A 27,615-nucleotide genomic window follows, 5' to 3' on the forward strand; every position below is an offset into this window, starting at 1 on the left:
AATTTAGGCCCCTATCCGACCCATTTAAATTGCGTTTGTTTTCTTGTCGTCATGGGTGATAGATGGTGACTTCAAGGGAAACTAGATGAGCAGGGACCAACATCTGGGTTGTACAATATTTCCTGATTTTCACTACTTCTTATGACCTAAATTACTTATCTCTATACAGATTTATTGAATTTGCGATCAATAATTTGGTTCAGAGGGAGTACTAGTTTAGAGGTTATCTAGCTGATCGATCCCTTATAATTTAGGCCCCTATCCAGCCAAGTATCGTTTAACTTGGCTTTTTTTTTGTTCTTGTCGTGATGGGTGATAAATGGGGACTTCAAAGAAAACTAGATGAATAGGGACACACATTTGGGTCGTACGATATTTTCTGAAATTTTACTACTTCCTCTAACCTAAATTAGTTGTATATGTCTAGATTTATTGAATATGCGTTAAGTAATTTGGATCGAAGGGAGTACTACTTAGAGCTTATCTAGCCGACCCTTTATAATTTAGGCCCCTATCCAGCCAAGTATCATTTTTAACTTGCCTTTTTTTTTCTTGTCGTGATGGTGATAGATGGTGACTTCAAGCAAAACTAGATGAACAAGAACAAACATATATGGGTCGTACGATATTTCTTGAAATTTCACTACTTCCTTTGGCCTAAATTAGTTGTCTCTGTCTAGATTTATTGAATATGTGACAAGTAATTAGGACCGGAGGAAGTACAAGTTTGTGATGTCCATGAGAAGAAATAAAGTTACAAACGTGACATCTTAAATTTCCTATGTTGTGCATTATTAACGAGGAGGGGAGATACCGATGTACATTATCTAAGGTGTGTTCTCTTCACGCAATAATATGCAAACAACCTTTAAAAAGCGTGATCTACTGTGATATAGATATGTAATGTATCTAAGGGAAAATACAATGTGGTACCCCTCCGACCCATAATAAGTGTCACGGTTTTTAATTGTTAATAGAAAATTCACCATCTCTTAGAGGAACACCCTAGAAGTGCATTTTATAAAAAAAAACACCCTAGAAGTGAAAAAACGAGATTGGCCTTGTGGTGAAAGAAAATTAGTACCTGCACACTTTGGTGAAACACCATTGGACGATTATTATGCACTGGTGAAACACATGAAATTTGTTGAAACAGAGAGAGAAAGTAAAAAAATAAAAACACAAAATAATAAGATACAGAACGAAAATAAAAAAGAAAATAAACATAATTGGCAAATGGGCCGGCAAAGGGCGGGAGGCAGGACCGAAAGCCCAACACGGCACGAGCACGAGGCTTCGTCCCCAAACCAACCAACCCGGAAACCCGCAGAAGCCAACAGAAAACAAGGGAAGAGAGGATCGCGGCACGCAGCACAGCTCCAAGCCGGAGAAGAACCCTAGTCGCCTCTCCCTCTACCTCGCTCGACGACGACCAAGGTACACCGCCCTCTCCGCTTCTCCTCCGGCGTCCCTCCCATCCTCGGCGGCTGATTCTGATCCCCTCCTCTTCGTTCTCCTCCCTGCTAGGGTTTGCCGGTGCGCACGGATCTCGGCGAAGATGAGGCCCGTGTTCGTGGGGAACCTGGACTACGACACCCGCCACTCGGAGCTCGACCGCCTCTTCTACCGCTACGGCAGGATCGACCGCATCGACATGAAGTCAGGTCCGCCACTCGCCCCCCTATAATCCCCTCATGTACCATCTCACCTCATCAACCGCCTCTGCCGCATGATGCGCCGACAGTTTGTTCGGCACCTAGGGTCTAATTTCGTGATACTAGTACGGAGTTTTCTCCGGTAAACAAAATTGAGGAACGAATTTGCTGTTTGATGGAGTGTGATTGTACTGGCTAATATCTATCTGTCCCCCACTAGTATCTGAATGCACTGGTTGATGATTAGATGGAGTCTTATTGTGCTGGATGTTCTCTACCCCCCACAATCATATCAGTAGAGTCTGTGATTACTAGTTAGTTTCGATTGATTACTGCAAAATAAATCTGGGAGTAACTATTTAGTTTCGATCAGCTCAAGTTTTCAGTCTCTGTGTGTTTTTTCTACAGAGGATTGGAATGCTAGTCGTGTTAAACCATGATGAATCATCAGCTGATGTATTTTGCTCCACTAATCCCCTGCTAGTTATGCTTCTGTAAAGTTTATGGCTGCGCCTCTGTTTTATTCCACCGTATTATTTTCTTCTGCTTCGTATGATCGTATCTGATCTGATGTGCTCAAGTGCACTGCCAGTTTGTATACTATCTATCCTCCACAAGTGTTTCAGTAGAGTCTGTAATTAGTTCTTATTTTTTATCAGAGAATAAAATCCTGGAATAATAAGTTTTGGTTCACTTTAGATTTCAGTTTGTGCATGGTTTTTCTACAGAAGATTGGATGTTAGTCAAATTATTCTGTGATGAATCAGTTGATGTATTTTGCTTCACTAATCGCTGTTACTTTTGCTTCTCTGTTTTATCCCACTGTATTTCGACTGCTTCATATCTGATCTGATAAGCTATTTCATGATACTAGTGCCAAGTTCTTTGGGTACAGAATTGATGAACAAATTTGCGGGTAGAGTGTATTTGTCCTCGATAGGAGTACTATTGATTCCCCACCAAGTATCTCAATAGAGTCTATAGTTATTTTGATTGGTTATTAGAGAATAAAATCATGGAATAACTAGTTTTGATTTGCTTAAGATTTCTGCTTGTGCATGTTTTTTCTGCAAAGGACCAGAATGCTAGTCATGTTAATCTGTGATGAATCAGCTGTTGTATTTTTCTTCACTACTCCCCATTAGTTATGCTTCTCTATTTTATCCTGCTGTATTTCTACTGCTTCATATCTGATGTGCTCACGTGTACCATGACTTGCGGTCTGATTTGTAATTGTACCGGATACTATCTATCCTGACAAGTATCTCACTAGAGTCTGTAATTAGTTCTGATTGAGTATTAGACAATAAAATCCTGGAGTAATTATAATTGATTGATTCGCTTAAGATTTCAATTTTGCATGTTTTTTCTACAAAAAGGATTGGAATGTTAGTTGTACTAATTTGCGATGAATCAGTAGATGTATTTTGCTTCCCTAGTTATGCTTCTGTAAAATTTGTCTGTGGAACACGTATCATACATGCAGACCACAATGCAAGCAATGTATGTATAATAAATTAATAATAGGCGGCAAGATGTTTAAATGTTTACTCTGGCGCAGGAACTACCGAGGCAACCATTCATAGCTCCCCCTGGGGCTCCTCAACTCACCCTCCATCCCCTCTTCCGGCCATCATTCCCTGCACTTGGCCATCCGTTTCATGATGCACTGTAATCTGTTACCACTGCTGTTTTGCTGGGATTGACATCGACCATCATGCCATGCCATCAGTTCCATCATGCCATACCATGCCACGACTAGAAGTATCACTACGCCATCCTCCGGGCATCAACTTGATAACTTGCTATGTGTTCTGTCTGAATAAGCGATGTCTGTGAGGCTCTTGGTTATAGAATGATGAAGCATGTTCAATGTCTCAAGTCATACCTTGTTACTTTGGAATATAAGTTGTACAACACCATGCTTAGCCTCATCATGAGTGGAATCTACCAGTAACTGCATTAGAGCTCTTGATACCATCAGATATGTGCAGGTGCAGTATTCTCTATTTCTCTTAGGTTTGAGGCTGTTGTGTTTAGTTGTTTGTCCTAATGAAAAATCATGTTGTCATCGAACAGTCAGGGTAAGAGATTCAGTTTCATATTGTTCTTACTTGTGGATTTACCATTTCTAGGATTTGCTTTTGTCTACTTCGAGGATGAGCGTGATGGTGATGATGCCATACGGGCTCTTGATGGTTATCCCTTTGGCCCTGGGAGACGCAGACTTTCAGTGGAGTGGTCACGGGTAATTTCTCTTGCTCTTCTTGCATAACCCTACTGAACCTTAACACGTCAAAGATTATGGACACATTATGGGTGATCACTTGTGCCAAATAATAATGCCTTCAGTTCGTTTTTAATTCGTGTCTGGTGATTCATGTAACAGGGTGACCGTGGAACCAGACGTGATGATCGTGATGGCTATAGTAAACCACCAGTGAACACTAAGCCTACTAAGACATTGTTTGTCATCAACTTTGACCCAATCAACACAAGAGTTACTGATCTTGAAAGGCATTTTGATCCATTTGGGAAGATATCAAATGTTCGTATAAGGAAGAACTTTGCATTTGTGCAATTTGAAACACAGGAAGAGGCCAGCAAAGCCCTAGATGCAACTCATCTGACGTATGTACCACTTTCACCTGTTCCCGAGTTTATTTAATGATATGAATTTGACTGCAGCCTTTTTATCTCTTATTTATACCCTGCACTGTAAAATTTATTTGAGTGTTTGTTTAATGGTTAAGTCAATGGGGCAATGACACTGCCTAGCATATCGGTATCTACAGTTTTTGATTTAAGGGATGTATTGTATGATGTTTCTGAAGCTTGTACTTGACCTGGAATGTCTTTTGATTGTGAAATAATCTTATTCTGTAGCAATATACCTAATTGATTTCCTTTGTCCTCTGCAGCAAGTTACTGGACAGAGTGATTTCTGTTGAGTATGCCTTCAGGGATGATAGCGAACCAGGTGACCGGTATGACAAGCCAAGTAGGGGTGGTGGCTATGGAAGGCAGGATGACAGTTCATATCGCCGTTCTCTTAGCCCAGTGTACCAAAGGTCACGACCTAGTCCTGACTATGGTCGTCCAGTGAGCCCTGCATATGTTTCATATGACAGGAGCAGGAGCCCTGTCCGTGATCGCTATCGAAGGTAATGCACTTGGATTGTTTTTTGCTTGATCTTTGTTAGTTTGCACTTTTTGGCAGATGATTTCATTAGGATGTTCCATTCCATTTGGCCACAACACTTTAAGGTGATCAGTTGTTGCATTTTTTTGTAATAAATGAACATGTGCTCACTTCCGAATTTAGTAGTTTTTTTTAAAACCTTTATCGTAGGGGAATCCCCTACAGTGTAATTCAGTAGTTAATCCTCAAATTACTAGTACAAGCTACTTTGGGGTGGCCATCTGACACCAACATTGTTGAAATTTTCTTATAAGCTTTGAGTATTCATTCTTTTTTCCCAAGGAAGAGTATTCAGTTCTTCATTTGTTCACATTATCTATTACCTGTTGTTTGATGAAATTTTTTTTGTATAACTGCAGCCGATCCCCTGTCCAGCGCTCAAGATCCCCAGTTGCCAACAGAAGAGCTTATGACTGATAGAAGAATTATCTAGGTTATGGATGTGAGGCGGCTTTGATTTGCCATTCTAGCTCTAGCACTAGTAAACAAGAACTTCCGTACCTGTAATGAAGCTTATCGTTTAGCGGACATGAAAACTGCTGTATTATAAGACCTGTACTTCAATATATGCTATGTTTCTATGTCTCGCGTGTGGCGATTCCTGTGTAGCTCTAATCTCCTGCTTTCTTTTCTGGGTTGAACTGTGGCCCTATATCTCTTTGTTGTCTTTTGGCTGCTGACTGTTTTACGCCATGCAGCTTCAGACTACCATTCAGAATCACAAAATCCTTCAGAATAGATTGTTTATTTACAGAGGAGTATATGTAAATTCTAGGTATTTTTAAGTAGCATGCAAGTAAAATAATACAATAACTTTTATGCATAATCTGATACTTGATGTGTATCTACTCGACCTCGTACGTTTTGAAAAACCCCATGTTCCAAACATGTAATGCTTGCTTGGATTCCTTTTCACATTCAACTTATCATACTGGGATGTTCGCCAATCCCCTGTGTCATACTGAGATGTTCACAGAAGAATATTTATGTCAATGTCAGCACGTCAATCAAACCATAGGGATATTCTCTCAATAACGCCCTCAACTAATGTCTCTGTGCCATCGATGACACATGAGGCACTAAGTTGCAGAAGTGTTGGATGGCGATGATCGTTGAGTCCATTGTCATGTGTTCTTGTTTTTCTTGTGGGTTTTGTAATGCTCTTCATTGGAGTTGGCGGCACAACTAGCATAATTAGCTGGAAAGGTTTGTACGTGATGTTGTCTTAGTGGAGTTTAGAGAAACTTGGCATGCTATTTTTGGACCGCTGAGTTAGTGGGGAAACATGTTGTGCTCGGTATTGTGATGCTCATATACGTTCACAGATGCATTCCTCCGTGCTTTGCTAGAGAGTTTCTATGGTGGTGGCCTGGTGGGCATCCTATTCGCTGTCTCGATCATTTCCATTTGCTCTTTTATAGTTCGTTTCGTACGTACATGTTCTTTGTCTTCTATTTTTTTGGCCTCTGGTTCGTTTGAACCTACTTTTACTAGCTGATAAACATTATAGAAAATTAAATATGGAGTACAATACAATTTTTTTTGAGGAATACTATTGAATACAATTCAAGTTGGATGCTCTCCCCTGCTGGGTACTCATTCTATTTCATATTACTATGCATACAAGGTTTGGTGAAAGTCAAACTTTGCTAAGTTTAACTAATTATATATGTAAAAACATATTACTACTTAGAAATCAAAGTAATATCATTAGTACTGTAATGCAATGTACTATCATATCATTTACAACTGACTTTTTATAATATTTTGTCATAGACAGTTGATCAAAGATTACAAAGTTTGACTTTGATCAACCCTTATATGCGGAGTCATATGAAAGACGGTATGAGCCCAGTACGCATTCCGAGGCAAAACTTTGGATGATCATTTAACCAACAAAATATAAGATCTATGACACCAACAACATATTGTTGGAAACATATTTTAAATATGAATCCAGTGCTATACTTTTGGTGACATAAAACTCGTACTTTGTTGGTCAAATTATTATTCAAAGTTCTACTGCAAAATAGGTGGTGCTCTTATATACAAAAATGAAGGGAGTATAAAATGGCCCATGCCTATTGATATAGTAACACTGGTGAGCGGAGGGCTCAAAAAATAGAACATTGCAACTCATATGTATACAAGCTATCTTTTTCAATGGTGGCATCGAGTAAATTAACAACTTTTGTTTGTACACTACCTTTTATCTATTATCATGGATTAAGTTACTTATCTACATATCTACTTTGTGTTGACATGGACATGACTCATCCAGTTTACACTTTATGTTGTATAGATAGACTTGTGTCATGAAATTTTGGGCAGACAACCAAAAGTATCCACATGCGTTGTTGTTGCATAGACCAATGCACAAACAAACCAAACCACAAAAGGTGTCACAAGTGCCAGAAACATAGTGTTTTGATAGACATAGTTGTGAAAAGTACAACTAATATTATTATATGTTTGACCACCCGTCACACAATGGCCAAGAGATTATAAAAAGGTGGTACTAGCATGCCGAGTCATTATTAGTTGTAGCTTGGAAGCAACACATAACTTTTGAGACCAAGTTTATCTATTCACATGTTAAACCATGTACGAGTCATCATGGATATCCTTAGTAGTGATGTCACCACATGCATCCTAAACTACCTTTTATGGCTATATAAACTAACTTAGATTCTCAAGACTGGCATCAATCAACCTTCTCCAATCTCTTCAATCAATCATGGCAACTACTAGTTTTGTTTTGTTTTACTTTTGTGTATTTCTCGTGTGCCATGGGTCCATGGCTCAACTCTTTGGCCAGAGCTTTACTTCATGGCGAAGCTCCCGACAAGGAGGTTTAAGGGGGTGTATATTAGATAGGCTACAAGCATTTGAACCAATTCAGCAAGTGAGGTCACAAGCTGGCCTCACTGAATACTTCGATGAGAAGAATGAGCAATTTTGTTGCACCGGGGTATCTGTCATCCGCCGTGTTATCGAGCCTCAAGGCCTCTTATTACCTCAATATCACAACACTCCTGGCTTGGTGTACATTCTCCAAGGTTGGTCTATAAACTAAATAGGGTGATTGCATTGTTATATACTTCACTTAGGGGTTTGTATGTGCCAAATGTTACATTAGCATCATAAGATTTTCGTACTGAATTGTATTGTCATGCTCTCTTGTAGGTAGTGGTTACACAGGGCTGATTTTGCCTGGATGCCCAGAGACCTTCCAAAAAAAATTCCAACATTTTGGTCAAGCGTGGTTTGCCGAAGGTCAAAGCGAAAGGCAAAAGTTTAAGGATGAGCACCAAAGAGTTCACCATTTCAAGCAAGGAGATGTTGTTGCACTGCCATCTGGCATTGTACATTGGTGCTACAATGACGGTGATGTGCCGATTGTGGCTTTGTATGTCTTCGACGTAAACAACAATGCTAATCAGCTTGAACCTAGACAAAAGGTAACTACACGGGTGTCTAAAACTAATATGAACATATAATATATATAGTTTTTTACAAGTAACTTCCATATGGTGTTTCAAGTATATATTAGTGACATATTATTCAACATTTTTACTTGATAATATGAATTTTCAGGATTTCTTGTTGGCTGGTAACAACAAGAGAGAGCAACAATTTGGAGAAAACATATTCAATGGATTCAGTGTCCAATTGCTAAGTGAGGCCTTTGGTATCGATCAACAAATGGCACAAAGGATACGGAATCAAAGTGACCAAAGAGGCGATATAATTCATGTTAATCAACGCCTTCAATTCTTGAAGCCCACTGTGAACAAGCAAGAACTAGTAGAGAAGCAAGCATACCTACCAATTCAGCAATACCAGCTAAGTCAATCAATGAGTGGAAGTCACAATGGTTTAGAGGAGAACTTTTGTTCATTAGAGGCAATGAAGAACATTGAAAACCCCAATAATCCCGACACATACAACCCACGTGCTGGCAGTATAACACACCTCACCAGCAAGAGTTTCCCCATCCTTCACCTTGTGCAAATGAGTGCTACAAGAGTAAATCTCTACCAGGTATATGTTATGCTGCATTTTTACACATACTCCTATTGTTACATAGCGTAAGCTTCTTGACACAAGTTCAATAGATATATGACGTACCAACTAATTGTTATTGCAGAATGCTGTTCTTTCACCATTCTGGAACATTAATGCACACAGTGTCATGTACATAATCCAAGGACATGCTCGAGTTCAGGTCGTCAATAACTATGGTCAGACCGTATTCGACGACCTTGTTCGTAAAGGGCAATTGTTAATCATACCCCAACACTATGTTGTTCTCAAGAAGGCAAAGCGTGAAGGATGCCAATACATATCATTCAAAACCAACCCAGACTCCATGGTTAGTCACATCGCAGGAAGGAACTCTATCATGGGTGCCTTGCCTGTTGATGTCATCGCCAATGCTTTTCAGATTTCCAGACAAGAAGTCCAAAATCTTAAAAACAATAGGGGAGAAGAGTATGGCGCATTCACTCCTGAATTTACCCCCAACGAGCTGGCAGAGTTAACCAGACAATGATGAGGAGTCCTCTTCATCTAATAAGGCATCCAAGTGAACTTCCGAGTGTTCCAAGAACTAGTACATGGAAATAAAGGCATCACAAGTGTGTGTCATGTTGGTGTATAATGCTGATAAGGCATAAAAAGGTTCATCAAGTTACATCATTTTGTGCAATTATGATATTGCTATTTTTTATTTTTATTTTTGGTCAATTCCCCTCCCTCTCTCCATGAATTTACTAGCATTTTGTACATCATGCTCATGCAGATCACCCTAACAAATGGGAAACTTGCAATAAATAATTCATTATCAGTGTTTTCTTGGTTTAAGTATTATTTCTTGTCTTACCCACTACTAGGAAAACAAATATAGGCCCCGAGCTACCACCAACACGCCAAAATGGTTTTCCATCGGCGCTATATTAATGTCGGCGCACCAATTTTATGGGCGCCGGTGGTGCCCAAATACCGCCGGCGCAACGAAAAATTGGCACGCCGGGGATAAGGGTCGACCAGGTCTTGGCCCGGGAAAAAATCCGACCCTCCCTTACTGCCGGCGGTAAGGGGGTTCAGATTTTTGCTCCACAACTCCCCCTCCTGTCCCATGGATCGCCTTTTCATTTTGAAAAAAAAAATAAAAGAAAATGATAGAACTTTTAAAAAATAAAATCCTTTGAGATGACCATGTGTTATGTGTTCTTGTTGTTAGGAAACTTAACAAACATGATTTTGATATATTATCCAAAATGACATCATGTTTCAGTAAAATGGTTTTTCTAGTTGCATACGATCTTCGATGGAAAAAATTTATATGAAAATATATCTACGAAAAAAGTTACATCTGAATTCAACAACCAACAACGGTTTATCGATTTTTTAGATTCCTCAAAATCAAAAATGAAATAGGAGTTTTTTGAGGTTTAATGTTTTGATGAAAAAATAAAATAAAATAACCGCCGGCGCACCACCATATTGGTGCGCCGGTGGTAACCTAGGGTATATAATGAAAACAACCCGACGCCCTCTTATTTTTTCTCACTTAATTTCTCCCCTCCTCCTCTTTCCCTCCAACTCTTTCCTCTCTTGTCCTTCCTCTTCCTCCTTTTTTCCTCACCGACGGCCTCCTCCTCCTCCTCCTCCCCTCTCTCACCAACGGCCTCCTCCAACTGCTACATCGACGATCTTCTACTCCTCCCTAACGGCCTCCTCCTCCACCTGCACCTAACCGATGGCCTCCTCCTCTTACACTAGCGCGACGATGACAACATGGCCGAGGGGAATGACCCACGGCAATGGTTCCCGGGCTCGAGCTAGATCTAGATCGCCTTTTTTTATTTTGAAAAAAAATACCGCTAGCGCAATAGTCTAGTGCGCTGGCGATAAAGCATGTTACCGCCGACCTGTTCCCACCGCCGACGGCAAGGGGTTACTGAAAGTGCATGGAGCCCCCATGTGTGGTTTTGGTAATTAATGACAATCCCTATGGACTAATGTTTGCATTGAGTTATATTTGTAGGAGTTGTCCATAGGCAATTCTTGAACCATTTGTTGGCTTCAAGGTTGCAATACGAAGAATTTGATGAAGGATATCAAGTGTCAAGTATGTCTTGAAGATGAAGATGAAGTGAGCCCTAGAGTTACTTCAAGACATCAACATGATGAAGAATGAAGAAATGAAGTGCAAGTTCAAAATGAGCCATCTCGAAGAGATCTTTTGCTTGAGTCTTGCCATCCATATGATGATCATGGATATGTGAAGATGCGCCGAAGAAGAAGCTCTCCCATGGTGGATTATGGGGGAGCAATCCACATGGTGGTCATGGTTAAGTGAAGATGCGCCGAAGAAGAAGCTCTCCCATAGTGGTTTATGGGGGAGCAATCTACAAGACTTCGTCAAGCAAGCACAAGCAAGAAAGGCGTTCCATATTGTTGAGGTCAAGATCGTCATCATCAAGCTCGAGTGGAATGCGCAAGTATAAGGTTTGCTCTTGATAGGGTTTCTTTCTCACCGGTCTCATAGTGTAGTTGGAGACCGGTTTATAGTTTAGTTGCCGTACTATCAAGAGGGCTCTCGAGTGAGTAACTCGATCGTATCGTTCGGAGAGAGCTCAAACCTTTGCATCCTTGCATCATCTTTCTTGGTTGTTATTTGGACCTTATCCATGTGATGTTTTAGAGCTTGTGCTTATTCTCATGACAAGCTCTAGTTCATCGAAAACGGATTTTGCATAGATCACTTATTGCGTTTTCGAGTTTGGTTCATCATCTTTCTTGGTTATTATTTGGATCTTATCCATGTGATGATGTAGAGCTTGTGCTTATTCTCATGACAAGCGCTAGTTCATCAAGAATGGTTTTTGCACGGGCAACTTGTTGCATTTTCGAGATTGGAGGTTTTACCGGTATGTCTTTTTTAGATAGGTCAAACCTTTCATCATTTGTTTCTATCCTCCCTTGTTGGACTATGATGGTTTCCTGCATGATCTTGTAGAGCTTGTTCCTAGCTTCAAAACAAGCCCAAGATCATCAAAATCGGAGTCCGGATGCTAAAGTTATGCCCGTTTTAGTTTTGGTGTTTCTGCAGTTTGCTAGGCCGGATTTTCCGGGCCGGATATTTCCAAAATATCCGGGCCGGATTATCCGGGCCGGATATTTCCAAAATATCCGGCCCCCTCGAAATCGGCTAAGGACCAGAAGAAAAGCAGCTCCGGATAGGGGCGGACATTTGGCCGGATTTTTACCAGGTTTTGTCCCCGAGGCCGGATTATCCGGGGGGGCGGATTATCTGGCCCCAACTTGGGCCGGAATATCCGGCCCTGGTTTTGCCCAACGGCTCGATTTTCTTGGAGGGTATAAATACCCCCCTTCTTCCTCCTTGGGCTGTAACTTCTTCTACTCTCTCTCTCCTCCATTGTTGTTCTTGAGAAGCTTGCCCTTTCTCTCTATCCCTCCATGATTCTTGCCCCATTTTGAGGGAAAAGAGAGAGGAGATCTAGATCCACACTTTGACCAAACCAAATCATCTCTTTGTGAGTGAATCTTTGGGATCTAGATCTTGGAGAATTTTGTGTTCTCCTCTTTGTTCTTCCTCTCCTATTACCCCAATAGCTTTTGTAGCTTTGTTGGAATTTGAGAGAGAAGGACTTGAGCATCTTTGTGGTGTTCTTGCCATTGCATTTGGTGCATCGGTTTGAGTTCTCCACGGTGATTCGTGGTGGTGAAAGCAAGAAAGTTGTTACTCTTGGGTTCTTGGAACCCTAGACGGATTCTAGACCTTTGTGGTGATTTGTTGGGAGCCTCCAATTAAGTTGTGGATGTGTGCCCCAACCTTTGTGTAAGGCCCGGTTTCCGCCTCGAAGGAAATCCCTTAGTGGAACCGTGACCTAGGCCTTTGTGGCGAGGGTCACCGGAGATTTAGGTGAGGCGCCTTCGTGGCGTTCGGTGTGTGGTGTGAGTACCGCATCTTGGGGTGAGGCCTTTGTGGCGTTGGTGTGCATCGAGCAACCACACCTCAAGGTGAGCCTCTTGTGGCGTTCGGGAGCACTAAGCAACCGCACCTCTCCACCGGAGATTAGCACTCGCAAGAGTGTGAACTCCGGGATAAATCATCGTCTCCCGCGTGCCTCGGTTATCTCTATACCCGAGCTCTTTACTTATGCACTTTACCTTGTGATAGCCATCGTGCTTGAAGTTATATATATCTTGCTATCACATGCTTGCTTGTATTGCTTAGCATAAGTTATTGGTGCACATAGGTGAACTCTTGCTTAGAATAAGTTGTTGGTGCACATAGGTGAACTCTTGCTTAGAATAAGTTGTTGGTGCACATAGGTGAACCATAGTATATAGGCTTTGGGCTTGACAAAGTAAACGCTAGTTTTATTCCGCATTTGTTAAGCCCATCTCGTAAAAGTTTTAAATCGCCTATTCACCCCCCCTCTAGGCGACATCCGTGTCCTTTCAGTTACCACCGGCCTATTCCCACCGATGTGCGCTGGTGTGCTGACGATAAGGGATTTTGGTGCGCTGGCGATAAAGTTTTCCTAGTAGTGACCTCTAACTTAAGTTTTGCTAATTCAGGGCGTATGCATCACATAGGCTAAAACTTACGAGTCAACATTATGCAAATTTAATAAATAAAACTGTAATTCTTGGATATTAGGTTACGCGTCACATCGTCCAATTGTATTTATGGATGAAAACTAAGGAGAAGCATTGGAAACTGAGTGTTATCACGTTTGTACCCATTTTTTGAGGGTAAGCTAAAAAAAACACGGAAATCATGGAAACGAAGAAGCCAAAGTGAATATAACATGTACACTGATTGGGATAATATATTCCAGACCAAAAGAAACTTATCAACATAAGATTTTGATTATATGTACCAAGACAACTACAATGGACATAAGATTCAACCACTGGTGTTGGAAAATAGATTCGTATTTAGTGTCTCAGGACACATACAAAATAAGGCCGAATTGTCTTTCTTCTGCTGTTGTCCCTGCCCAACACTAGCTGTGAATTAACCATACATCCGGCTATTGGTCTAATGAACCCGTTGTCATCGCCTACGGGCAAAAGTGAGCTTCAACCTTAGTGGTATTGGAGGCTGCCTCCGTCCTAGCCGCCGCCGCTAGCCCCAACCACGCCAATCCCTGCTGTCAGCCCCAAACCCGACGGCGGTGTGTCTCCGTCCCAACCGTTGTTGCCGGTTGGGTCAGCCAGTTGCATTGCCTTGCTGCCTCTGTTCGAGGATAGAGGTTTGGAGGCACAAGACTGGTTGGGTTGACCCATTTTGTGTCGCTATGGAGATGTAAACGTGGTGCCACGCTGGAACTGATGGTGTGTCTGAATCTACTAATGAGCCGTCAAACTGAGATTATGTGTACCCTATATGGTGTTTTGTGAAAAAATTCTACAATTGTGGTTGTGTGGTAACAAACAAATCCTCAACTAATGGTGCTAACTGTTAAGTCATAAAACTTCCAATACCTAAAAAAAAAGTCATAATAAAACCTCCAAAATTTGGGCTGGAGGTACCGGTACCTGCACACAAGAATTGCTCTTGCATAAAACCCTGGCCGCAACCTGTGTATCATCATGTGCAGGCTGTAGCTCCACTCTCCTCGCGCCGCCGCCACGCACGCAGCTACCATGGCCGCCACCGCGCCGGCCGATGTCCTGCCAGACCCTTGCCCCACCGCCGCGGATTCCTCTCCGCCGCCTCCTCCCACACCGGAGGAGCTGGTGGCCCGCGCCGTCGCCCCCGTCAAGGCCGCCTTCCTGCGCCCGCCCCCCGTGCGCGACACCCCCACCAACGAGGAGAGCAGGGCCAGCGGCGCCGTTCCCCTCGAGAAGAAGTCCAAGCGCCAGTTCAGGCGCGAGCGCAAGCAGGTACCCACCCCACCCCGTAACTGCTCGCTGTAATGCCCCAGCGTTATGGAGCTGTGCTTGCGTGCCAGGTGCTTGTGGTAATGCCTGCCTCTAATTACTCTGTACTTGGTCGGCATTTTGGTCCTGCTGCATCTCTTGTCTGCAAATTCGATTTGTTGCTAGGGTGAATTTTCCTGTGCAGAGATAGAACTAGACACAATCAAGCTGACGCTGGGTCGAAGACTTTTTAGTTAAAAAGTTTTTAGCAATTGTAATCTTGACCTATTATTAGCCTTAGCCTAGTAAGTATAGAAGTTGTGAGCAAGAGCCACATACTGCATATAAACATGGGGACTAATATTTTCACTGTCCTGGTGACCCCCGTAGTAGCGTATGCGAGCTGCTTGCTGTAATGCCCGGTATTGTGGAGCTGTGCGTGCCAGGTGCTTGTCGACGTTGTCGTAATGCCTTCTTGTAGTTACTCAACACTTGGGTGTCTTCTGGTCATGCTTTTTGTTGCCTGAAAAAATGATTCGTTGGTGGGGTGATATGTGCCTGTGCAAAAATAAGAACTAGACAAATACGCAAATGCTGGGTTAAAAAACTTTAGGTCGCACAGTTTCTAGCAATTTGTAGTCTTTGAACCTATTTTTTGATGATTTACGTACACGGAAATGACTAGTAAGTACACAAGTTGCGAGCAAGAACCACACACCGAATATAAATGTGAGGGCTAATATGTTCACTGTCCTGGATGGATGCATGTTCTGTTTGATTATTGTTTAGGAAGAAACTAGCTTGTGGGCATCTTGTTTAGAATTCAATGGCTCTTTTAGAATTCTGCTCTCCATTCCTTCATTTTTCGGTGTCCAAGTCAGCAACTTTACATGCTAAGTTTGATGGGATTTTATACTCATTATGTTTATCCAATGCTTGCTGTAGAAACTAGTGACGATATAAAATGTCCTACATGGATTTGCAATGACAATTTGGGGCTACCTAACTAGTAGGATCTATGCGTTGAGTTATGTACCATCTTTGTTGCAAAACCGCCTTTGAACTACACCTATTGCGTACCTGCATTCCTGTCACCTTTTGGCCCCTGCTATGGGCTTCTGCTCTGGTCATAAATGTCTGCATGCTTTGGTAATGTGCAAGAGATGCCCACTAACATGACAGTCATTCTGTGTATGTGTATTTCTTATGTAGCGCTGTAGGCAACATATACTACAGAGTGTTGTTTGCTTATGCTTTGTGCCACTTATGCAGGAACAGGAGTCTGTGTCACGTCTTTGTGTAGCAGTAGGGAAAACTGGAAAAGCAGACGCTTGCAAATATGGCGCTTCTTGCCGTTTCAGCCATGACGTAGATGCATATTTGGCTCAGGTATTTATATCATGTGGCCATTCTTCTTGGCCCTTGTTGGTTTGGTGTTGTCCATGAACCTATAACTCATGACTTATTTCGTTGTTACTTTCCTTGCGCAGAAACCAGCTGACCTTGAAGGAATGTGCCCATTTACTGTTTTGGAGCAGTCTTGCCAGTATGGACTAACTTGTCGATTTTTTGGTACACATAAGGACAACCATGCACCTTCTGAGAACCATGAGATAAATCCTCTGAGTAAAGATATTCAAAAGCTTTTATGGAAGACCAAATATAAATTTCCCAGGGCTAGTGCTCAGATCAAACATCTTGGTCTTAAGGTACATCATTAAACTTTGCTGAACTATATTGTTTATCTGGTCTATCTTTTGCACTTTTATTGGAGCATGTTGCAGTTCTTATGGGTTTAAATTTGTGTATTGAATAATTATCAGCTACCACTTGCTGAAACAATAATGGCTAATACATATAGCTGTATAAACCTATGTTGTAAGTAGTTCTGCAGCCTAATAATTTTTCTGCATCTCTTATCTTATTGTGTCTCTCACTAGGTAGAATTTGATGTATGAACTGCCGTTGCGTCAATACTTTCTGCTGATAAATTATTTTATGGCATGACAGTCAGTTACTGCCAAGTTTCTTGTAGATAGTAGGCGCACAAACATATCTATTAAACGAACAGTATGTGTCACAATTTTTATATCTAGCAATTGGCTGGAAATGACTGTTACCCTACTTCCCTTATTAGTTAACGTGCAAAATATGTTGTGTGTGCTGCATCGCTTATGTCTGTGTGATGGCTCTGATTCCAACTGGTATTGCAACAATATGATGACGAGTCTGCTAGTATGCAGCTGCTAGTTTATGTATCTAGCAAAATAACTTCTTTAATATCTTTGTTTAAGATATTTACTGTGGCAAGTGGCGGCAAATTTATTAAAATATCCTTTGCATGTAGGAAACAAGTAGGTGCCAGGAAAGCCAAACACGATATATAGTGGCACTCTCAGTCTCTTCAATATAATAAAAAAAGATGTGTGTAGTAGTGTGATAGTTATGTGCCTGATACATGTATAAGATCTAGGAAATGTTAATGTCTGTCAACAAATGGCCAATGAAAGCTATTGAGTTATGTAACCCCTTTCTGTTTAGATTGTAAGTTATTGTTGAAGTTTCTGTGATGCATGTGGTGTTTGTATAAAATCTTTACTTGCCACAATTTTTTGTTTCTTAGAGGGATCTATTTCTTGATTTTTTGCTACATGATAATATGTTCATTTATTCTCTCTGGATGGGTATGTTTTATATTGCAGGAAGTCATGAAGATTAAAGCAAATGCAACAACCGATGATAAGAGGGCTGATCATGATAATCCAGATGTATCATGTGAAATGAATGGTGATGATAAAACTGAATCTCTTTGCAGTCCTCCTGTGAATGTGGAACATGATTCCAGTTTATGTGAGGAAATGGATAATTTGGGGGGTGAACCTTTGGTTGATAACTCTGTTCCATGTGTCGGACCAAGGGCATCAAAGAAGTCAAAGGTTGAAGGTGATGAAATTCACAAAAATGCAGCTGGTAATTAGTTTTGTTTCTAGACTTAAAAGTCATTGTTGTAAGTTCTCCTATTACTTATATAGTGCCGTTTCATTTGCTTACCTTTTTATTAACGTTAGGGGCAGATTCTCATGACACTAAGGTGTACCCTGAAGATCCTAGTTTACTTAATGGATTGGAAGTTCCTTCAGATAGCACAAGTTCTTGCAGAGTTGACCTAGTCACAACACCTCATTTACGTGAAAAAAAGATCATAGATTTTAGGGAGAAATTGTACCTTGCTCCCTTGACCACTGTTGGGAATCTTCCTTTTCGGAGGCTGTGCAAAACATTGGGAGCTGATATTACTTGTGGAGAAATGGCTATGTGCACTAATCTTATGCAGGTTAGAAAACTCACCTCTCTCGTTTGTTCCATCATATGCGGACATGCCCTTTCTGTGTCTGAGTGGAATTGTTCCTTACATCCATTACAAAATGTTGCCAGAGAAAAAAGTTAAGGGATTACTTCCTCCTATCCAAAATGTTTTAAAAAGTCAAACGATGAAACGTTTGGCTAATTATGTAGAAAAAGTATCTTTCTAGAATACCAAATCGATACCATTAGATTAGTCATGATGTATATTTTCCTATGATGTACATTTGATATTGTTGATATAGATAATTCTCTCAATAATTTGGTCAAAGTTAATGATGTTTGACCTTTTAAAGAACTTATATGCACTATATTATGGCAAGGAGGGAGTATCATCTACTGGATATTCTTCATGAGGTCCCTTCATATGAATATATTTCATGTAGGGGCAAGCGTCAGAGTGGGCTTTGCTGCGACGACATTCATCAGAAGATTTATTTGGGGTGCAAATATGTGGAGCTTTTCCAGATACAGTAGCACGAACAGTTGAACTTGTGGATAATGAGTGTTCGTTTGACTTCATTGACATAAATATGGGCTGCCCAATTGATGTAGTTGTCAACAAGGGTGCTGGGTCCTCATTGCTCAACAAACCTATGAGGATTAAGGGTATTGTTCAAGCATCATCTGCTGTCACTAACAGGCCTTTAACTGTAAAGGTAATTTCACGCCATAACTTTCTTGGGATTCTTAGAAGCTAGCTAATGTGTGAGTGTCTAGGTGCTGCATCACTTTATCTGTTGCTGATGTAGCATGCTCAATGCCCCCCACACATAGTCGTTTAGGTTAAACTATTAATTGTAATGAAAACCAAGTTATTTCAGTTAAGCCCTTCATTATGGTGCTACATTCATATCATATATTAAATGAAACAGCTGAATCATTTTGCTCACCTTGTCTTCACTGCTTCATCCCAGGTAAGAACAGCTTTCTTTGAAGGAAGGAACCGTGCTGATTCTTTAGTTTCAGACATTTATGACTGGGGTGCTTCAGCCATAACAATACATGGTCGATCGCGGCAACAACGCTATAGCAAACTTGCCGATTGGGACTATATTAACCAGTGTGCACAGAAGGCCCCTGCCGACCTGCATGTCATTGGAAATGGTGATATATTCTCCTTTACCGACTGGAACAGGCATGTTTCAGGCTCCTCCAAAATTTCCACTTGCATGATTGCTCGTGGTGCACTTATCAAGGTTAGTATATGCAACAGTTCATAAGTTTTACATCTATATATATTTGAAAAAAAGAATAGAAAAATGATTCTGTCACTTGTGCACTTTGGCAAAGTGTGGTTGTGAACCGCATGTTGGCTTGGAGTTGTGTTCAGTTCTGGATTAAGAAGTTATGCCCAAATGTTTAGTCTTGGAAAGTTCAAAATTCTGCTTCAATTGTCAACAATGAATTGATGATCTTCCGTAACAATAAGTGTGATTCTTTGTTGCAATCTATTGCGTATTCGTGACAGTGTTTTATGCTCTCTTATGCCATTATGTATCCTGTGTGAATGATGCATTTTAAATACTTCTGACCATAGTAGAATTGAAATATAGCTATTAAATATGTCAGTGGCTCAACCAGAACATATTAGCTGTTTTATCACATCTGGTTCCTCTTCTTCCATGAATGTTTCACACTGATCCCTTCCCTTTGATCTAAAAATCCAAATGCCAATTATTTTTAGAAGTGTGATAGATATGGTCCCTGTCCATACAGCCGAATGGCTGATGGCTTTGCATCCACATTATTTCCCTAGTTAGTGAAAGGTGTTTACACAGATTTATACATAGTTCCAGGGCATACTTCACATTGAGTTGATAGTCTATGCACAAGATAATCCGTAGCATGTAATCCTAGCAATTCATGAGGATACATGCGAACTTGTTATTACTTGAATGGTAGTAGGTCCCAATACTTTTGTATATTTTGTTTGTGTGATGCTCTTACTAGCTTAATAACCTCTATGCATCTATCTACTAGATGGGATGTTCAGATTAGTCCAATTGCGCCTGATCACCATTGAAATAATCCATTCATTGGCTAGCCAAAAATCATGCGAAGACATATCACATGGTTGGCACGAAATATTGGTGTCAGTGAACTTGTACTCCAAATTTGTCTTGGTCCCATTTGAGGCATAGTAAGAGCATCTCCAGTTGCGTCCCATGCCTTTGGGGTACACCGGACAGTTAACCGCGCCCAGCCACGTGCCCCAAAGGCCTTTTTCGGTCGGGTCTGGCGCCCCAAGGCCATCCTTGCCACACATGGCTCCTTGCGGGGACGTCATCAGCAATGGCATCGGCGACTGCGTAGGTGACGGCATGGGCCACCACAACTCGACGCTGACAACAACTTCGGCGTCGGGCGAGCAGGCCGACGTCGTGGTTCTGGATGATGAGGCCGAGCCGCTGTCGATGTCAGGATCCAAACCGTTTTTCTAGGTTTATTTGTGCCTCATTTCTGTAATGGTCCAGTCGGCGTACGCGACGATCTGTGGCGGTAACTTTGAACTCTAGCTCTTGAACGCAACGATCCTATTTTGATTTAAATTCCATTGAAAAAAACTGTTGGGGGCACGTTTGCGGGAAGAGGCTGGGAAAGCACGCACTCCATACGCAGCACCAAGCGGCTGTGGCCCCCATCGACCGATCCAGCGCTTTCGCCGGTCGTCATTTGGGGGACGCGACTGGAGATGCTCTAATACTCAGTTCAGTTGTGTAGGATTCAGAACCAGTGGCTTACATGCCTGTGTATGGTTAAAGGTCAGGAAGAAATGGGTTGCTGCTCCTGCTTATATTTGTGTTTATTTGTTGCTTGTGTGATTCTCTTACTAGCTTAATAACCTCTATGTATGTATTAAGCTAGTAAAATTGATTAGTCCAATTGCGCCTGATCACTATTGAAACAATCCATGCATTTGCTGTCAAAAATCATGCAACAAAGGCACATCTCATGGTTGTCAGGAAATATTTGTGCCAGTGAACTTGTCCTCCAGTTTTGTCTTGCTCCCTCTTGAGGCCTAGTAACACTCAGTTCAGTTTGCGTGGTTAGGATTCAGAACCTTCGCTAACATGGCTGTGTATGACAGCATTAAAGATTAGGAAGCAATGCATTCCTGCTCCTGCTAATAGTATCATAAAACACATGAAAATCTCAGGTTTATGTCGCTTATATTATGCTGCTCTTGTCCGCTGCTATATTTAATGAATAATGACGTGGTGTCCCCCCAGGAATGCCCATGTCTATGTGTAATCGTATCAAATGATTTGGTGCTAATTCATGACGTCTGATGCTTGACAGCCTTGGATATTTACCGAGATAAAAGAACAAAGGGACTGGGATATTACATCTGGTGAGAGACTCGATATTCTCAGAGATTTTGTGCGTTTCGGTCTGGAACATTGGGGTTCCGATACCAAAGGTGAGTTCCCATCTCTGCAAATACCAGGAGTAGGACCTTTTTTGGGCTACTTTCTTTACCAGGAGTGGACACTGAAATGTAAACAGTATCGGCCCACCATGTAGTTTTGCTAATTCCACTGAAACTTATATTTGCAAGGAAGCCAAATTTTGTACCAAACAATCCTCACAGGGAGAATGTATTACAAATGATTCTCAACAGAACTGTTCTGATTTCATGGTTCCTCAGGTGTGGAGACGACCCGCCATTTCCTGCTAGAATGGCTGAGCTACACGTGCCGGTACATCCCGGTTGGGCTGCTGGATGTTGTCCCGCAGCGGCTCAACTGGAGGCCCCCAAGCTACTGCGGCCGCGACGACCTCGAGACCCTAATGGCCTCCGACTCAGCCGCCGACTGGGTAAGCAACTCCTCATCGTTCTCCCCTGTAGCCGGGTGTGTGAACCTGTTGATACGTGAGCTTGAAGCTGACGTGTCTCCTCTGTGTGCAACACGCAGGTGAGGATCTCAGAGTTGCTGTTGGGCAAGGTCCCGGAAGGGTTCACCTTCGCGCCCAAGCACAAGTCCAACGCCTACGACCGCGCAGAGAATGGCTAATGAAACAATTTTTCATGTCAGGTGGCCCGTTTCGAGCATAATCAACATCAGGAACTCGGACATTCTTATGCTGCCTTTGAATGGTTATTTAGCGGTGCGGTAGAACAATATGATATCGATTTTTTTTTTCTAAATGATGGCTCTGCATGTTTATTCGAAGAATAATACTGAATGCTGGTAATTGTAAGGCATTAGATAGTTATATGATGATCCAAAAGCTTCACAAAGGGGTTTTCCCGTTTCAGTTTCAAGTCCCGCACAATTATACTAGTTTACTGCTACACTCAAACACTACAACTCAAGGGCCTGATTGTTCTTAGTCCTAATCAGTCGTGCCGTTGGCGCGGTCCTGTCCTACTGGTCTTCTGGCAGGGTTGGTCAGCCTGATGACTGGTCCGGTGGCTCTGGAACATGCGTGCAGAGCATCCGTTCAAGGGCAGTAGCCTCCCCGTGAGCCTGCAGCGCTGGTCCTGGGGATACCATGATTTTTTATTTTTTTTTGAGTGATGGATGGCACGTCAACGTAATGAATCAAAATGGATTGCACCAACACGACATGCCAAGGAGAATGAAGATCTCCCATCCAGTCCTAACCGCCCAGCTCAACATGTTCCACGAGGGTCCAACAGGTTCGACTTGGGTCACCATTGAATGGTGACAGTGTATCATGAAGGATCTAGGGTGAAGCCCAATGTCGAGCTTCCCTTCAGGTACAGGACTTGACTGTCATATGTATACTCACATGACCTGAACAGTTAGAGAAACAACACACGGTGGAAGTCTGCAGTCTCCATTGTTAGAACAGGAAGAAAAGCCAAACATGCCAACAGCCACAGGGGCAAATTTAAATGGGATGGTCTTGCCCAGTTTGACCACTTGAACTAGTTTGCCATCCTCTCTCCCATCACGAGTTTAAGACAAGGCGTTGGGCAGTTTCGAACCGAAACAATGATTGATCAGAAACTAATGTACACAAAAAGATAAAACATAGCATTACGTCGAAAGCTCAAAAGCTCAAACGTTAACGAGCAATGATGTGGGCAACAAGCTCAAATGGTTATAAGGCTCCGAGCAAACGTGTTAGGCAATACAGGACATTTTCTCCATTCAAGTTTCAGCCTGCCGGAAAGAAGCGGCACATGCCCTGGTAGAAGGGACACCCAGTTGCTGAGACGTGAAGGCTTCACTCAGGCGGTCCGAAGGATGATGTGGACCCCACTCTCAGTGTCGATGATGTCGCTGATCTCACCCACCTTGAGCGCGTATGTGGCATCCTCGAAGGGCTTCTGCATCTGCCTCCTCCCAAAGGTGCCTATCAGGAAGGATTCAGTGCAAGAAAAATGGTTAGAAAGATCCAGATGTGAGTCATGAAGACATGCATGTATCAAGCAGGCGCAAAGACATGTTTCAGGCGCAAAAAAGAAACTCAGTGCAAGAATACCATAATTATCTCTGAAGATTCGATTAACAAATGAGCATCATGGTAGTGAATCTTCAAATCAGCAAGATTCAAAACTTTTCACTGAACTTAAACATCATCACCAATACAAGAGATGCACACTTGTATCATTCTCCCCTTCAACACAAGAAGGCAAACCTAAGCTAATTAATCTCAAATCGGAATGTAGATGAGCAAGCACGTCATATCATAAAGAGATTTTCTTCATGACATAGTAGGAATATATTCTAGCTGCAGCACGTGGCAAGATCCCACTCAAATGTAGCAAGAGGTCAATTGTGCGAAACAATTAAAACAACTTATCTCTGACAAACAATTAATACTGAAGATCTAACAGAGGTCACACGCTGACACACCCATTCCAATATTAGCAACCTGGTTTATAAGATAAGCAAAAAACCTGAAAAAATGTATATGCAACACTTCTAGATGAACTCTATCCATTATTATCTCTCTTAATTTAAACGTAGCTAATATTCCTTGAACTGCTCTATTCCTACCTGTATGTTGCTAACAATTGATATCATAGCTCATGATGCTATTGCACTTGACTCCATGGTACTTTCGGTGGGTCAACATCTGGCCATTAGGAACTCCAAAAAGATGACAGACCAATGGTGTCAAGTGCAACAGATATCATCAGCATTGATACCGAATTCAATTGCCAGGAACATCAGTTCATGACATGTATGTACATACTGCTGCAAAGATGACTGAGACAGCTCGATTGACAGGGAAAGGATATATCATATATTAAGTATTGGCATGACAGAGAACAGGAATGGATTATCATTTTCCTTGCTTAATGAAAATAGACGTGCATACAGAGCTAACAACTCCTTAGACTGGAAACACAACTTCAAACATTATCAACTAATTCCAAAAGGTGGCTACTAGATATAGTAGTTATTATGTCAGTGCTTCCATGAAAAAGGCTCAAATCACCATAGCAGAATGTCCCATTGCTGGTTCAGTGAATAGCTTGCTCAACTTGTATTGGCACCAAATGGGGCTGACACCAATATACATGACCTACTACAGATGCACCAAGTACACTATTTCAGCAATAACACAGAACACACCAAGTACATTGTTACTATGCACATGCGAGATTATAGGACCTTGCTAACTGTGAGTTTGATTTGATGTCATGACCAGCTCTATAAGAAGCTAGGCGCATCTATTTTTCAATGGCAAAAACATATACAGATCTATTCTCAGCCAGTTCTTAATCTACCCTCCCTAGCAGGTAGCAGCCAAGCTGACCCAGTGATCTTCATGACCGTACATACAAATCATGAATTGTATGTTCGTCATAGTTGGTATCAGAGCTTCCGATGTGATTGCACTGACAACATGGTACTTTTGGTGGGCCAGCATCTGGTCACAATACGAAACTCCACATAAAAGATAGTCCAATGGTGTCAAGTGCAACAGATCCTATAAGCTTTGATGCCAACTTGTCACAGACGTCAGTTCATGACGGGTACACACTGCTGCGAAGCTGGCTGGGACAGCTCGAATAACAGGAAAGGATTGGCATGCCAGGGAACAGGAATAGATTGACATTTTCCTTGTGCAATGATAATAGATGTGCATACAGAGCTAACAACTCTAAGACTGGAGGTGGAACTTGAACATTAGCAACTAACCCTAAAAGGTGGCTACTAGATTCTCTTACGTTGTAATGTATAAAGTTTCTCTTTACATGCATATGTAGAAGCTACAAAATCAAAATGAACTTATATTGGGGCACCAAATGAGGCTGATACCAACATACATGATCGAATCCACCGAGTACCCTATTTTAGCAATAACACAGAATACGTGTTAGAATTACACATACAAGTGAGGCCGAGACAACCTACACAGCAAAGTACAGACCGTTAACCCTACACAATAATCTAGCACTCCAAACATCTTCCCTAAGTAGCAACTAAATCGAGCTTATTCACCATAAGATTATCCCCAATAATACACTGTTTGTATCGAACTAGCATACCTACCCTACACAACATGACATATGCTTGGTGCACATCGTGTATAAGATAAACTCTACAAACTGCATCTCATTGACAAGTGGCAATTGAGATCACCACAAAATTAGAGACCATGGAAAAATGTGGGCCCTTTAACACTAGACAGGACAGAAAAGAATGTACTCCGTATGTCATAAAAAAAATGCTAACTGGTCCTTTTTCTCCTTTACAGAAAACTGAGGGGAGGCCCTGGCAGTATCTAGTTTTCTTCATATAACAGTTCTGTAATGGGAAATGTGGCCTCCTACTGCCTCAAGTTAACTCCTTGCCTTTGTCAGGAAAATGCAGAGTATTACACATTATAACTACTAGTTGAGCACTGATAATCCGTGAGCTGGAATAAATGCATACCAAAGCAGCTAAGGGTGTGCTTAATTTAGCTTTTTCAACGTGCTTCCTAGTAAATAATTTAGAAGCTAACCAGAGGGATTTTTTGCCACCGCTGATTCAACCCTGCTTTCTGTAGTACAAATTTCACAGCAGCTCTTCATATAACAGTTTCTCAATTGGAAATGTGGCCTCCTACTGCCTCAAGTTAACCCCTTGCCCTTGCCAGGAAAATGCAGAGTACTTACAGATCATAACTAGTTGGACACTAATAATCCCTGAGCTGCTATAAATGCACACCGGGACAGGTGAGCTAAGCAGCCGTTCTATCTCACAATCCAATCCCTCGATTTTAAGACAACGCGGTCAAATAGACTATTTTCTTCACAATGATTAAAAAAGATATTGCGACAATCCACTGGTAATATCACAGCTAGGTCAGGAAAAACACTAATTAATCGGCCAGATCATATACTTCATATCCAAGGATCTGCAGCTTCACTTGTTTTTCCCCCAGGAATCGAACAATAACGGAACGGATGCAACGAGAAGAATCAAGAACGGACTGGATCGATCGGTCAGGGTAACCCTAAAAATCCCTAGCAGCGAGACGTCCAAATCTAGCTCCTGACCCACAAGGAGCGGGGCGCACAGGTGAGGCGCGTACCTAGGTCGCCGCCGCGGCGGGCGGAGGAGCAGTCGGAGTGCTGCGCGGCGAGGTCGGCGAAGGAGCCCCGGCCGGAGAGGATCTGGTCGCGGAGCTCCCCGAGGCGCGCGGCGGCGTCGGCGCGCGTGGTGGCGGAGATGACCCGGCCCTCGGGGTCCTTCCAGGACGCCTTGCGGCGGGAACCCTCGTGCTTGATCAGGATGTGCGACGCCCGCACCGTGTCCTCCCCAGCTGCCGACGCCATCGCTTCCGCCGCTCGCCGCTCCGGTTGAACAGGAAAGAAAGATGAGATCTTTTTTTCGAAATGCTGATTTCTGTTCTGTGGGCGGAGGAAACCTGCGTGCGCTTGTATGGTGAAAGCAAAGCACAAGGCGTATCCCAGCAGTACGCTTTACAAGGGTGTGTGGCGTAGAGTCACCGAGACCCTCTTATCAGCCCTCCAAGTTAGATCCAAGTACCGGACTCACCTAGTCTATACCTACTAATAAAGGAAGGAAGGTTTCTCCCCAAAATTTTCGTCCGTTTTAGAATCGCCCATGTTTTCAAGTCAAAATTACTAGCATTGCCACCGCACAAGTGAAAAACGTTTCAGCGAACCGAACTGGGCCTCCGTCCTGCGCTTCTCTGCGTCGAGTGGGCCAACAACAGCCATTGCTCGCTCGCTTTCTGGACTCTTCCTTCCCTTAACAGATTCTATCGCTAACTATATAGCCTTTTAAAAGCTTGACAGAGGCCCTGACTCCTCCTCTTTCTCCCAAGACCACAGAAAACCCCACGGGAGGACAACAACAACATAATCAAGCCTCCACATCTAGGGTTTGTGGCCGCCGACACGGTAGAGCTGTCAAGGGCTACATCGAGAGGAATATCAGATGGTGATGTTTTTCGTCATGTTGTGGTGCTATGCTCACGGCAAGATTGATCAAGTTTTGAGATTGAAGAAAGACCAGACTTCCGATCAGAGTTCTACTGCTGATC

General features: G+C 42.2%; 4 protein-coding genes across 5 annotated transcripts; 3 read left to right on the forward strand and 1 right to left on the reverse strand.

Moving 5' to 3' along the window:
* The first annotated feature begins 1,531 nt into the window (after window positions 1–1,531).
* LOC124677485 (serine/arginine-rich splicing factor RS31-like) lies at window positions 1,532–5,438 on the forward strand. Its single transcript, XM_047213472.1, has 5 exons — window positions 1,532–1,664; window positions 3,791–3,903; window positions 4,045–4,286; window positions 4,577–4,819; window positions 5,217–5,438. The coding sequence occupies exons 1-5, from the start codon at window positions 1,559–1,561 to the stop codon at window positions 5,272–5,274; spliced, it is 762 nt and encodes a 253-aa protein (XP_047069428.1). The 5' UTR covers window positions 1,532–1,558; the 3' UTR covers window positions 5,275–5,438.
* A 2,156-nt stretch (window positions 5,439–7,594) lies between these two features.
* On the forward strand, window positions 7,595–9,412 carry LOC124676661 (12S seed storage globulin 1-like). The gene is made up of 4 exons (XM_047212702.1): window positions 7,595–7,916; window positions 8,044–8,318; window positions 8,455–8,901; window positions 9,008–9,412. Exons 1-4 carry the CDS (start codon window positions 7,595–7,597, stop codon window positions 9,410–9,412), a joined length of 1,449 nt encoding a protein of 482 aa, XP_047068658.1.
* A 5,129-nt stretch (window positions 9,413–14,541) lies between these two features.
* On the forward strand, window positions 14,542–22,412 carry LOC124674193 (tRNA-dihydrouridine(47) synthase [NAD(P)(+)]-like). Of its 2 annotated transcripts, none has more exons than XM_047210232.1 (10): window positions 14,542–14,787; window positions 16,036–16,152; window positions 16,254–16,472; window positions 17,466–17,733; window positions 17,832–18,097; window positions 18,513–18,785; window positions 19,044–19,325; window positions 21,430–21,550; window positions 21,779–21,948; window positions 22,047–22,412. In XM_047210232.1, exons 1-10 carry the CDS (start codon window positions 14,548–14,550, stop codon window positions 22,143–22,145), a joined length of 2,055 nt encoding a protein of 684 aa, XP_047066188.1. In that variant the 5' UTR covers window positions 14,542–14,547; the 3' UTR covers window positions 22,146–22,412. The 2 variants fall into 2 exon arrangements, with proteins under 2 accessions (XP_047066188.1, XP_047066189.1); XM_047210233.1 differs by having other exon boundaries at window positions 17,838–18,097.
* Window positions 22,413–23,114: 702 nt separating this feature from the next.
* Window positions 23,115–26,996, reverse strand: LOC124674194 (peptidyl-prolyl cis-trans isomerase Pin1-like). The gene is made up of 2 exons (XM_047210234.1): window positions 26,638–26,996; window positions 23,115–23,457 (listed from the first exon to the last, which is right to left on the reverse strand). Exons 1-2 carry the CDS (start codon window positions 26,879–26,881, stop codon window positions 23,333–23,335), a joined length of 369 nt encoding a protein of 122 aa, XP_047066190.1. The 5' UTR covers window positions 26,882–26,996; the 3' UTR covers window positions 23,115–23,332.
* Between the last annotated feature and the right edge of the window lie 619 nt (window positions 26,997–27,615).

Source organism: Lolium rigidum, chromosome 7 (genome assembly GCF_022539505.1).
Source record: "Lolium rigidum isolate FL_2022 chromosome 7, APGP_CSIRO_Lrig_0.1, whole genome shotgun sequence".
NCBI classification, from domain to species: Eukaryota; Viridiplantae; Streptophyta; class Magnoliopsida; order Poales; family Poaceae; genus Lolium; species Lolium rigidum.

What these genes read in the sequence shown, in the direction of transcription:
- LOC124676661 (XM_047212702.1), top strand. Translation starts at nt 7,595, where the DNA reads ATGGCAACTACTAGTTTTGTTTTGTTTTACTTTTGTGTATTTCTCGTG. An exon ending in CTTGGTGTACATTCTCCAAG is followed by an intron (nt 7,917 to 8,043) that starts GTTGGTCTATAA and finishes GCTCTCTTGTAG; the next exon opens with GTAGTGGTTACACAGGGCTG. An exon ending in AGCTTGAACCTAGACAAAAG is followed by an intron (nt 8,319 to 8,454) that starts GTAACTACACGG and finishes ATGAATTTTCAG; the next exon opens with GATTTCTTGTTGGCTGGTAA.
- LOC124677485 (XM_047213472.1), top strand. Translation starts at nt 1,559, where the DNA reads ATGAGGCCCGTGTTCGTGGGGAACCTGGACTACGACACCCGCCACTCG. An exon ending in TTTCAGTGGAGTGGTCACGG is followed by an intron (nt 3,904 to 4,044) that starts GTAATTTCTCTT and finishes TTCATGTAACAG; the next exon opens with GGTGACCGTGGAACCAGACG. An exon ending in CTAGATGCAACTCATCTGAC is followed by an intron (nt 4,287 to 4,576) that starts GTATGTACCACT and finishes TGTCCTCTGCAG; the next exon opens with CAAGTTACTGGACAGAGTGA.
- LOC124674193 (XM_047210232.1), top strand. Translation starts at nt 14,548, where the DNA reads ATGGCCGCCACCGCGCCGGCCGATGTCCTGCCAGACCCTTGCCCCACC. An exon ending in TCAGGCGCGAGCGCAAGCAG is followed by an intron (nt 14,788 to 16,035) that starts GTACCCACCCCA and finishes CCACTTATGCAG; the next exon opens with GAACAGGAGTCTGTGTCACG. An exon ending in CCGACTCAGCCGCCGACTGG is followed by an intron (nt 21,949 to 22,046) that starts GTAAGCAACTCC and finishes TGCAACACGCAG; the next exon opens with GTGAGGATCTCAGAGTTGCT.
- LOC124674194 (XM_047210234.1), bottom strand. Translation starts at nt 26,881, where the DNA reads ATGGCGTCGGCAGCTGGGGAGGACACGGTGCGGGCGTCGCACATCCTG. An exon ending in CCGCCGCGGCGGCGACCTAG is followed by an intron (nt 23,458 to 26,637) that starts GTACGCGCCTCA and finishes CCTTCCTGATAG; the next exon opens with GCACCTTTGGGAGGAGGCAG.